At 35.3% G+C, this 12,188-nt stretch overlaps 2 protein-coding genes across 3 annotated transcripts; both read right to left on the bottom strand.

The window, feature by feature from the left end:
- Positions 1,149–5,691, bottom strand: LOC109336622 (zinc finger protein-like 1 homolog). The gene is made up of 9 exons (XM_019573331.1): positions 5,487–5,691; positions 5,025–5,105; positions 4,480–4,600; positions 4,289–4,383; positions 3,696–3,767; positions 2,994–3,242; positions 2,738–2,846; positions 2,005–2,191; positions 1,149–1,578 (listed from the first exon to the last, which is right to left on the bottom strand). Exons 1-9 carry the CDS (start codon positions 5,508–5,510, stop codon positions 1,491–1,493), a joined length of 1,026 nt encoding a protein of 341 aa, XP_019428876.1. The 5' UTR covers positions 5,511–5,691; the 3' UTR covers positions 1,149–1,490.
- On the bottom strand, positions 7,387–11,543 carry LOC109336563 (ATP-dependent Clp protease proteolytic subunit-related protein 1, chloroplastic). Of its 2 annotated transcripts, XM_019573238.1 has the most exons (10): positions 11,192–11,543; positions 9,854–9,969; positions 9,470–9,673; positions 9,224–9,328; positions 9,073–9,135; positions 8,836–8,947; positions 8,133–8,194; positions 7,863–8,045; positions 7,689–7,780; positions 7,387–7,655 (listed from the first exon to the last, which is right to left on the bottom strand). In XM_019573238.1, exons 1-9 carry the CDS (start codon positions 11,415–11,417, stop codon positions 7,694–7,696), a joined length of 1,158 nt encoding a protein of 385 aa, XP_019428783.1. In that variant the 5' UTR covers positions 11,418–11,543; the 3' UTR covers positions 7,387–7,655; positions 7,689–7,693. The 2 variants fall into 2 exon arrangements, with proteins under 2 accessions (XP_019428783.1, XP_019428782.1); XM_019573237.1 differs by having other exon boundaries at positions 7,387–7,780.

Genomic DNA, 12,188 nt, shown 5'->3' on the forward strand with positions numbered 1-12,188 from the left:
AGATAAAAAAACAGAGATAAGTAATAAAAGTCACATTACCTTCAATCTTCATCTTCAAATTATTAGTACTCGATAGTACCCACTCTTGGATAACAATGACAGTCACATATATGAGTCCATGCACTGTCATTTGTTATAAAGAGATATGAATAGATTTCTAGTAATGGAATTCTTACACTTCCTCCCCCACTCTTTTACATATCATTTTTCATCACTCTTCCTTTCCCATCACATCACTAATCATATCTCCTTCATCTCTTCTTATATTTCTCTTTCGTATACCATCTCGCTTAAAAACGTGCTGTGCAGTAAACATTTTCACTTTCTTCACTCGCTTAAAAAAATGTACACTTTTCCCCCATCATTTACCCACTTGGTGATTGATGTGTAAATATAAATAACTGTTAATTGGGCCACCACATGCACCCAATTAGTAATTTTTTGGATAATTCGGATACCATTCATTTATTAAGATTTCATCACATGTCCAATAATAGTGTCAATGCATAATTCGGATACCATTCATTTATTAAGATTTCATCTCAAAACCAATTAACAATGAGAGGAATAGCCTAAAAAGCATTTAAACTATTCCCAAGACAATAAGATACGTTCGATGTGGGACTTAATTTCCTAATGTCCCCTCCACATATGCCTGTTGGACCAGACTATGGGTTACATTTGGCCCATAACTAAAAGGTATCTTTTGACCCATGAAACCGGAAAGAAATTAGACTCTGATACCATGCTAAAGTTTCATCTCAAAACCAATTAGTAATAAGAGAAGTAGTCTAACGTGTACTTAAATCATTCCCGAGACAATGGGGTAGTCTTACTTGTATAAATGATGTGCCAAAAAGGTGTGCAAAGGAGCACAACCGTATTTTACAAAAAATGTTACATATAAGTTCATTCTAGTGGTCAATGTTTGACTTCTCAACGTAACTTTTTTGTTTATTTTATTCCCACCTTCGATTTGTAGGATCAAATGAAAATGTCCATCCCAAACATGTTCAAGCTACAACTTTTTCAGCACCTTCCTTTTACTTGCTTTCTAATGGAACTGATATAAAACTCCGAGACAAGTCCTATCCTTAACCCAAAAAAAGATTAAGGTCGTTTTGCATAATCAACAGACAAATGGGGTCTGGCTAATAATGTGAGTTATATTTGAAATGGTGAAGACAAATTGGCCTTCTGTGGTTTAAGGATTCCAGATAATTACAACTAGAACCAATTAAGAAAACAGTATTAAAAACCTGAATCTGCAATTACATTCCAAATGGATACCAAAACTGAGGGCAAAGAGCAAAAAGATGGCTGACAAGGATTTCATGTAACACCTCACTGTCATGGCATTCAACTTAAAATTATAAATCAGCTACTTGAATATTCACGGAAAAAACAGTGACTGGTCCAAATACAGAAGCCAAACAGATAAGCAGAGCAGAAGCATCAGTAACCGGCATTATAGAAAATGGGAGCTCTGGTCAAATTTGTTCATCACTAGAAAACTCTTCCCCTGGACCTCGTTGCGCTAGTCTGTAATACAATATACCCATAGTTGCCAAGCACGCCCTGCATATGGATCATGATAACTTCATCAGTTAAAGACTAGCAATCTATATACCACTACTGCAACTCCATACGGAAAAGTCATATTTGTGCTATGATAGCTTTCTTTTTCATCCGAGAGCAAGAAGAGAAAGGTGAACAATACAACCAATAAATTAGATAATGTAGTGAAAAGTATAAACTGACATTAAAGCAGAGGCTATAATTGGCGTTAGTCCAGGGATATATGTCACTTGCTGCAATAATATGCACGGCTTACTTAACCAGGTTGTTCCCCACCTATCCTAAATATTATTCTTCTATCCCTGTTACGGATTACCAATGAGACAGACAGAACGTTATTTGCAACAAATTCTTAGCTTTTCTCCTCTTCTAAATTTTACACTTTCACTAATTTATATTATACAGGAAAGGAAACAAGAGTCATACATAATTGCAATGAGGAGAAGAATTTTTCTTGGATCCATCCTTGATGATCTTTGATGCCGTGTACGGCCTTCTGAGGCTTCAGCTGAGTTTGTTGCATCTTTTCTTGGAGGTGCAGTCACTGGTAGAGTAGGTAAAGCACTGGACCAGAATGGTAGCAATGCTCTGAGAAACTTATGGCGGAATGGACCTGCATTTTCAAAGATGCAAATTTGAATTAATAAATGAACTAGACAAGCCTCAGCATGCAAGAGCAGTGGAAGCCTTAAGCCTATGTAAACAGCAGCAGGCATGTCAAATCAGAAGGTAAGCATTTTCTACTAACTTCTATCAAAGAAAAAAACATTCGAATTACAACACATATTTTGAAATAGGTTTAAATATGTGTAAGAGCAGGGTCACTTAGATTTTAGTCCCTTGAAAAGAAAAAATTGAGTGATTGAGTCCCTGCAACCTAGTTTATTTTTATTTTCGTCCTTGCAGATAGCTAAACTCCACTAAGTACTGACGTGTCATATTCGTGAGGTGTCATATTCGTGAGGTGTCATGTGTCATCTATGTTTGGTGCCATGTCATCACTTGAGGGATCTTAGCGAATGGGAGGGACAAAAATAAACAAGGTTGAAGAAGGTACACAATAAGCCTATATGAGATTTCTGAATAATTTTTTTCCCGGGACTAAAACATATTTAAGCCTTTTAAAATATTAAAAATTCATTCAACAAGACTATATCACCTCTTCTTGTATACTTTTTACGATTTGCATCTTCATCATCAGCATAATATGAGATTTCAGAATTTTGTCGTTCAACATAGATCGGGCTCTTCCTTGTGGTAGCACCAGGCTAAATTATTTGCAATAAGATACAACCTACATTAGAATTAAAACAAGAGAGAATGCAGGCCTAAATGGTAAATGGGCAGAACAATACAAACACAGAACAAGTAAACGGAAACAGCTCATTTTTAGCAAACAACAGTAAAATCCTTACACCAACAGGACTTGAGCCTCTGATGAAATTTCCTGCAGAATTAGGACCATCTACCTCCACAATATCTGTCACTGAAAGTTTAGAAGGATCTGATCCAGTTGCAGGTGAGAACCCATCTACTGAGTCCGAGTTTCCATGATTTTCCCTACCAATCAATGGGTCTGAAGCAAAAGCAGGTGGAGGACCACGGGATTCTGTCACTGACAATGAAACTGGATGATTTCCAAAGAGATTCTTTTCCATACCAGTCTGCACAAAAGCAGATGAAAATGAAAAAAAACTCCATTTATATAATGAGAAAAAACAGTGTCTACAGGACTTCAGGTTCAAACAAAAGTATCACAAAAAAATTTGAAAACGGTGTCAATAGGACTTCGCCGCACAGACCAAAATCACATATTCATTCATTCTGCCTCTCTAGCGACTAGCGACCCTCCATCTGATTTACTCTCCTTACTAGGGCTTCTACAGGTCTTCTCCGAACAGGCCAAAACCACCTAAAGTGAGATCCTACAATCTTTTCTACGATAGGTGCTACACCAGTTTTTTGGCTGAACTAATCACACAAATTACCAGTAACCACTATACTCATAAATAAGAGGTACAGCACAAATACTAGGCACCTCCCATTCATGACTACAAGGCTGCTCTAGTACATATCCATGTCAAGATATCTTCCCTAGTTATCATCTCATAAAATACCTGAATGATAGCTTCCTTCAACTTGGAATGAAGACGAGAGCTTGAGTCTTTCACACTTTTAGGAGGCCATATCTGTATGAGTTATTTCACCAAAATTAGATATAAAAAATAAAGGGGAGATTTTTCCATACAAGTGTCTTAAGGAAGATCTTAAAAGCGAAGGCATAATTACAATACAAGTTAAGTAAGTTAAAGCATGTAGCTAGTAGAATATTAATTTTCAAAACAACCTTTGCCTCTATTTGACTAAGCAATTGTTATAAAAAGTTCCTTAAGGACAAAGCTATTAATTACTGATTTTGAGATGAGAAGGTAGAGGAAGTGGGGGAGTGCCTGAGAGTCGTTTTATCTCCTCTGTCTGTACAATGCTCTAGGCACCCATAACATGTTCCATGAGACAAAATTTGATTTGCAACATAGCTAGATAAAATCAACGGACTAACTTTCATTAAAATAATTCCACAAGAACTACAAGACATGACGATTTTCCTAAGGTAAACCATTAGTTTAAGATAAATAAATACACTAACACACTACTCTCATCCAAAAAAAATTACTAAAAAAGAAGGAAATCATTTGAAGGTAAATCTTACTGGAGTCGAACATGAAGGACACACATATCCTGCTGGAGCAGTATGTGGAGGAAAACTCTTGATATGCGAGACCAAACAACTTGTGTGGATTACATCTATGTAAAAACGTTAAATTCATACATCATAATATGTAATTCAGTTCAAGTTGAAAAGAATTTATTTAAAAGGTATGCATAAGCAAAAGCACATACGCAAGCAACCCAGTCGGGTAGTTTGAGATCCACTCCCCTCTTCTAAAACAGATTGGCATTTGCAGCACTTAGGGGGCCAATCATACTCGCCATCTATAACCCATTCTGAATATGTACGGATCTGTAAAAGATGACAAAACAAACAAAGCTTAAACCCAGAAACTCTAGAGCTTGGTACATCCATATTTGGAAAAAACACAAACCATATCATTCGTTCAAGCCAAATGAGGAAAGAAATAAAGAAATGATATTTACCAATGTATGAGTATAATATCAAGTCAAGATTCATTCGCACATTTCTTTGACTTTTTTATATCACCAAGTTAAAAAAAAGAAAAAAGAAACTAAAAGTTATCTGCACAAAATGTTCCCCTAAAATAACAAGTCAAAGCTATAACCAAATCCAAGCCTTCAATCATGAACGAATGAAAATTTTCAATAATGAAAAATCATATCGAGGGCACAAATGATGAAGGAAAGAGCAACAGAAAATAGTGACTTTTGCATTAATAGGAAAAGGATAGTAATGAATATACGAAAATTACCACGCAGATTTGGTGATCTGGGAAGCAGATACATTCTCCACAGACAGGAACTTTGTGCACGAAGCAATACAACTTAGTAGCCTATAAAACACAATAGGAAACGCATCACATACCATTAGTTCAGTTATAATTACAAGCAAATAAAATGGGAAACCCCTCAAGAAGCAAGATTCACTTGCAAAAAGCATACCTAGATTAATAATCAGTTCTAAGTTATAACCAGATGGATACACAACACAGTTCAATCACACGTTTCCATCACACATTCCCACGAAAATATCAAATCAGACAAAAAGCAAAAGCTCTTAGATCGCACATGATTGATCCGAATCTTAGATTTTTCAACTCGATCTACATGACCAGCTAACAAATCAAGAATCATTATCTAAACAAAATTAAGGGTTTTGAAATGAAAAACAAAAAGGCAAGAATTGTAAGCAGGGAAAGAGAAAATAACGAAACCTTGCGACATTTGCAGACCACCATTGCATTGACTGGTGTGATCTGATATGATGCTGAAAGATAAAGAAAAATTCAGATGGATTTGTTGGGATTGAAGCGAAGAGCGTGATCATATAATCACAATCATGGAACAAAATTCTTCAGTATTTTATTCACTCAGAGATTGTTTTTTGTTGATAATAATAATAATAACAACAGGCTGAGTTTTTTTCTTTTTCTTACTTAATTCCAGAACGGGACAAAAATTAAACCAAAAAAATATTTATGGGCCGGATTAAAAAGACGGAACGTAAGCGTAACCACGGGCTTTGCTTTTGGGCCCGTTAAGTTTTTATATTTTTCCAATCTATTATTTGGTATAAAAATAGAAGAAAAAAATCATACTATATCCTTATGAGTTATGAGTTATATCAATCAATGCATATTTAACTAGGTTCCCCCAGCAATGTTTTAGGTGCCAGTTTTAGAATAAATAAATAAAAAAGTTTTGGTAAAGTTATCCATTTAATTGAATCTTCTAAGCTCGGCTCAGCCAAAGTCCAAACTTTTAATTAAATGCTGGGTGTTTTATGAATAGTAAATAAATAAAAACATCTATAGCGTTGAAATTAAGATTCATCGATTAATTATAGTTATAGTGAGTTCCCAGTTGGACCGAATTGTGTGTTCAAGGGTTCAGAGTGTAAAGTCATCCACTAGAGATAATTTTATGTAATTTCCACTTCATGCTTGAAATTATTTGAATAATTAGCCAACAAAAAGTAATAAATATAGTTATGTAATGTAGGAGTTTATGGACGCCTTTCTCATGTAATCATCTGCTAACTTATAAATTAGAGAATACAATACATCTCATGTTCTTGGCTTGGAACCATATTTTTGTACTCTTGCATTTATCTCCCCAATCTTCAAATATATTTCTTTACAAAATGATTGAGTTGTGTCACATGTGAGATACTCTAGCTCCTTTAGGTGTTCCAGAGCAACTTATCCTATCTTTAAATTGACATGAAGCCTTGCTGCTCCTAGTAAAGACCTCCATAAAACTACATTTGGTTTCATTGGCATGTTTTGTAATCTCACCTCTGCCTCTTTTAATCGCCGGCTCGACCAAGAAGATCAATTACGACATTTCAAATATGTATCGAACGACACAGTTCTAACAGAGCGATTCAGCATACAAAATAGATAACAGATTACATAGATGACATGCTGGTTTCCGTTGTGTTTCTTAGCCTATGTATACTTAATTCTTGTATATGGTGCATTTTGAAAATAGAAATTGCGTCTATCATTTCTACTAGGCACTCACTTCTCTCTTGTGAACACCAAAAGTGAACACCAAAATCATGTGAAAGACAAGCTAATTTATAGATACAATCAGCCATAAGAAATGGGTTTTCTATTTTGTGAATATATAGTTCTGTTGTGAAGTAAATTGAAACTGATAAGCCGAAGATGACTAATCACCTGCATTGTGCTTCAACCTCAATTTTAAACTCAGCATTATAGAAAGGCACTTTGTCCTCCATCATTGAAAACAACATATGAATCCAATCAATGTATATGTGGCTTTCAGAGCAGCAACTAAACCTTTTCCCATCAGATGACAGGTCAATAACATGGATAAAATGGCGCTATACATAACTAGGGTGAAGTCTAAGTAAAAAGTAATGTTTTGTTAGGAGTCAATAACCATCGTAAAACTTTGACAAATCTCAACATATATAGCATTGCCAATAAACAAAATTGAAAAAAAAAAAGAAAATAAGGACAACTGCAACAAAGTTACTCATGGTTGGAAGCAAAGTAATGAGCAATGAAATGGGAAAATGTGGGGGAGTGTGTGCTTGGAGGTACTGTAGAGAAAATGATAACATCATAAAAGGAAAAAATGAAACAAAGGAGTGTTTTAGACAATGCAGTGATCTTATCAAGTCTATCGCATCGGTAACGGTTCAATATTTACAACAAAAGAAAATAATCCCTGCGCCCTGGTCATTTTCTTTAGTTGTTGAAACTAAGCATAAGTAATTCAATTTAAGTATACTACAAACTACCCCAAGAGCCAAGGTACAGAGTTTATACTATCCATATTTTTTTTTCCATTTGGCCTTGTTGATATAAGAATAAGATTGCTGTCTGACAAAACACCCTTTCAAGGCATTGGATTTGAAGCACAATAAATGAATCCAAGCTTTGTATGATTACCTAAATCCCGAAGGAGCTACTTGAGGATTGCCACCAGCTTGTCTCCTTGTAGCTCTTGATTGAGCAATCATTTCATCATAATTCTGATCCAGAAAGTTATGATAAGTATAATATATGCAGTGATATATTTACACAGAATAAAAATGAATAACAATGAAATGTTACCCGCTTATCAAATGTAGCATCTCTTGAATCAATGATTTTGTCGACAATACCATACTCTATGGCTTCCTGTGCTTGAAAATATTTAGGCCTCTGGACATCTTTAGCAATTTCTTCTTTTGATTTTCCTATTCCTTTTGCTAACAGCTCAATGTAATACTCAGTATTTGCCTCCAACTCTTTTGCCTGTAAGTGTTTTTCCGATATAACTGATGAACAGAATGTTGAAAATGATACTAGAGATAGTCAGAGAATGGAATAGGTGGACAGTACCTTAATCCACATATCTATAACAGCACCACTTGATCTGTTGACTTTTGGGAGATACAATTTTGCTGCAATTGAAAGCAGTTTACAAGCAACAGTAAGAGAAGGTAATCTACAAAAATCACAGATCATGACATTCCACATAATCCATACAAATCATCCTATTCTTTATCTTACAACCTCTTCTTTTGGTAGAAATCTTTCTACTCCATTTCAAAAATACCAATTAAAATGAGGGAATATCCCAACGTAGAAATTTATAGCCTTGAAGAAAGCTTTGTATGCAGTCCAATTCTCATTTCATTGTTATTCCCAAATTCTCATTGCTTTTGTAGGAACAAGAAAATGTCTACCATAGACAACAGTACCACACACCAAGTTATGTTTGGATTGGTGGAAAGCAATGGAATTGTAATGGGCTTGAGCACCATTGTTTAGCTATTTAAGCTCAGGATACATAAATCTTCTAGAAAATACTTCTTAAAAGGCATATTAGTAGCCATTTGATCCAAAGAAGTAATATGTGACAACGATGTGGATGATTGCAAAATTACTATTCAGTATCCCAACTCCCAATATACTCATGAACTAGAAGATACAAAGTAAGGGATCTAGAAGGAAGCGTTTATCAGAAATTCCAAAAGGTCGCAGTAAATGAGTGAAAGCAACCAAGCAAAATTTCAACAGTTAGCAGAGATATGATCCGTACTTGATGAATTCGGCTGTACAGCACGATAACCCTTTGTTCCAAGTGACAGAAGCATTGCTGCTTGACCATATGCCATGCCACAATTCACAGTATAGACATCTGCTTTTACATACTTCAGGCAAAGGGGAAAATGATAAATCAAAACCTTGGATTAGAAGGATAAGTTCAAAGAGATAAACCATATCGCAGCCTCGGCTGGGTTTACAAGTGGGCAAATGATTCATGATAGAAACTTACAGACATCATATCAGCTATGGAATATGCCTCAGTTTCTGATCCCACGGTCTCATTCTTCTCATTCTAAACAGAAAAAGGGAAAGGAAAATCAATTATATAAGTCAACACCTCATACAACGGAAAATTTTAGAACAACTGTTATATCGCTTACCTGAGTGCCAGATGAATTAATATATAAGTATATAGGTTTTTTAGGATTATCATAATCCAACCACATAAATTGAGCAACAAGAAGCTCTGCCACAGCTGGTACAATCTATACAAGTCATAAACAGGAATATCAAGATCATTGAGATAAAAAATTAAATGTATGTATCTCTATATACAGAAACTAGTGAAATAATATGCAATCAACAGAACCGGGCTACATGAAAATGAAAGACATCAGGATACTTACCGGCATACCCAGATAGCATATACGAGCATCCAAGAGCAAAGAAGGCAGATCTGGTGGAGCAGTTCTTGGCCTTCCAGCTCCCCTACCTCCTCCTCGATACATACTAACACTCATGCTGTATTTTGAAGGACCATTATTGACCATGCAAGAATCAGACCACATGCCACCATGATCCAAATAATTCTTGGCAGATGAGATGCTCTCCTGCCACAATGAATAAAGTTCAGACCACTTCGAAGAGCACAATATGTTGTGATAAAATTAGGTGCATTGCAAAATTAACTTCCCAATCAATAATTGGGTTATCAACAGGTAATTCCACTATTATAACATCACATACACTTAGATGATATCAAGATTCAAGAGGATATGAACGGTGAGAACCTCTGTAACTCTTTCAGTCTGCTGACGAATAGGGTTGTCCTCTGTCATGAACATGTCCATTTGTGAAGGACTGAGGCCATATAGATATTGAGGTGCATTCTTGTAGTTATCCATCACTACACACAATGAAAAATAGAGGTCAAGTTTGAGTACCAAATTTAACTTTTCAATCGTCAACCGAACTAGATTACTAGAACCTCTTCAAAAAAAATTGTGTGTGGTGGTAGGGGGGTATGTTACACTCTGCCTCCCTGAAGTTATCGCCCAAACTTAGTTTTGATATACCAATTTAAAATGCTACCCTGCTCCCTGAAGTTATCGTCCAAATTTATTTTTGATGTACCAATTAAAAATGCTACCTACCTCCCCAATCTTCATGTTTCAAAGCAAACTTTACCCATTTGAAGGTTTTGAAACACTGAAACTATTTAGTCAGGACTGACAGTGGAAATAGTTGTAGAAGCAGAGAGAGATCAAGAAAAACTATAGGCAAAATGATTAAGACATTTAGAGATTAATGCTTTGTCATCGGACATGACTTATGATCGAGCATTATGGCTTTCAGGTAGCCGACCCCACCTAATGGGATTGAAAGACTTGGTTGTTGTTGTAGAAAGAAAGAATCAGAGTGTAAGTGTGTAGAAAGGGAGATGACTCCAGATGTAATGAGACAATGAAAACTGTGGTGAATTGATGCGAGTGTAAGTGTGTGACTAATATTTCTATTAAATTAAGCATTTCATCTTTCTAAAGGAGGTGTTGAAATCCTCAGCTGAAAGCGAGACGAGTCCCGATGTAATCAATGGAGATGCGAGATGATGTGAGTATCATTGTTTTTAAACTAAATATTAAATCTTTGTTAAGGGGATGTTCATACCTTGGCAATAAGCAGGCACATATGCTAAGCAATGAGCAATAAGAAATGCCTGAACTACTAAGCAACTCCACAAAAAATAAAAGAGGGCAAATAGCGAAATACAAGATTATGATAAAACTAAAAGTGAACGCGGCCATGTTTAATTGTTTAGTGACCTACTACTACTTCAGTTTCAAATACATGGCAAACATGATTGAAGACACCCTGCTCAACATATAGTTTGACAGTATCGCCATCAATTACATAAAAAGCAATAAACAAATTCAGACCCGGCAACAAAAATTTCATCTTTTTCATGTTTCTACCTTTATCTCAAAACCCACAAAAATTCAGGGTGTCCCCTCTCCTTTCTTCCATCCAAAACGAGTTCAAAAGAGTGTAAATTAGCATTAGGAAACATATAAATGATGGGTACCATTAAAATAAAGGAAAGGTGCAAAAATAAAAGATAAAAAACTTACTTCCATCCTTGAGATTATCCTTCCTGAACTGCTTAGGGATATGGTCGAAGGAGGATTTGGCAGAAGGAGAGTTGAAGCACCTGCGTGACACTTTGGTTGTGGATTTGGGAAAAGAAGGAAAGAGCTTTGTGGTTCCATAAACGAAAGAGGATTTGGCAGCAGAATTATCGAAGAGATAAGAAGGTGCAAAAGGGGTAGAGAGTGGTAATAATAGAGAAGAAGCCATGGGTATTAATTGGAAAATTGAAACAAGGAAGAAGAAAGTGGAACAAGTGTTCCTATGGATAAATTTATGAGGTACGAGACAACAACAGTGGAGGAATGTGGTTTTGTTTCAACACGATCAAGTAAATGGATTCTTATGATCCAATAGTAAATGGATTCGGGTATGGTTCACCCACCTCACAACCCATTATCTCCAAAACCCACAATTTTGTTTATTTTTTATTTTTAACCCCACAAATATATGCAACATAAATTATATTGGACTTTAAATCTTATTTAATAGTTTTAATTGGGCTTCATATAGGCCCAATGGATTACAAATTGCAGTTAAGTAAGCTTTTAGTCCGGGTCCCCTCTCTGGTCCAACTAAATATTCTATAAAGGAGCCCTGAGACATATCTGTACTCTTTCATCCTTTTGCTCTTATTCCCCATTCAATTAATTGCCACAAAAATTAGGTATTAAGGAAAAACATTGCATAATAAGATCCAATATTATTATTCATCGTGGCATAAAGAGTTATGTATCTATTTAGTATAGTTATGATCTGGTATTCTAATATCATCTAAATAATAAAGTTTATACATGAAAAACTTTGAAGTATCATCATTCTTGTCAAAATTGAAGATATTAATGGTTCCACATTAATGAATAGTGCACTGTGCGTATGCATTTAGTATATATTATAAGTTTAATGGAATAATCGATGTCCATCAGCAATAGTGTAAAGATTTTTCAGATTATCATTTATTATTTATATATTAAAATGTGT

The sequence above is a fragment of the Lupinus angustifolius genome, chromosome LG20, assembly GCF_001865875.1.
Source record: "Lupinus angustifolius cultivar Tanjil chromosome LG20, LupAngTanjil_v1.0, whole genome shotgun sequence".
In the NCBI taxonomy this organism is placed as follows: Eukaryota; Viridiplantae; Streptophyta; class Magnoliopsida; order Fabales; family Fabaceae; genus Lupinus; species Lupinus angustifolius.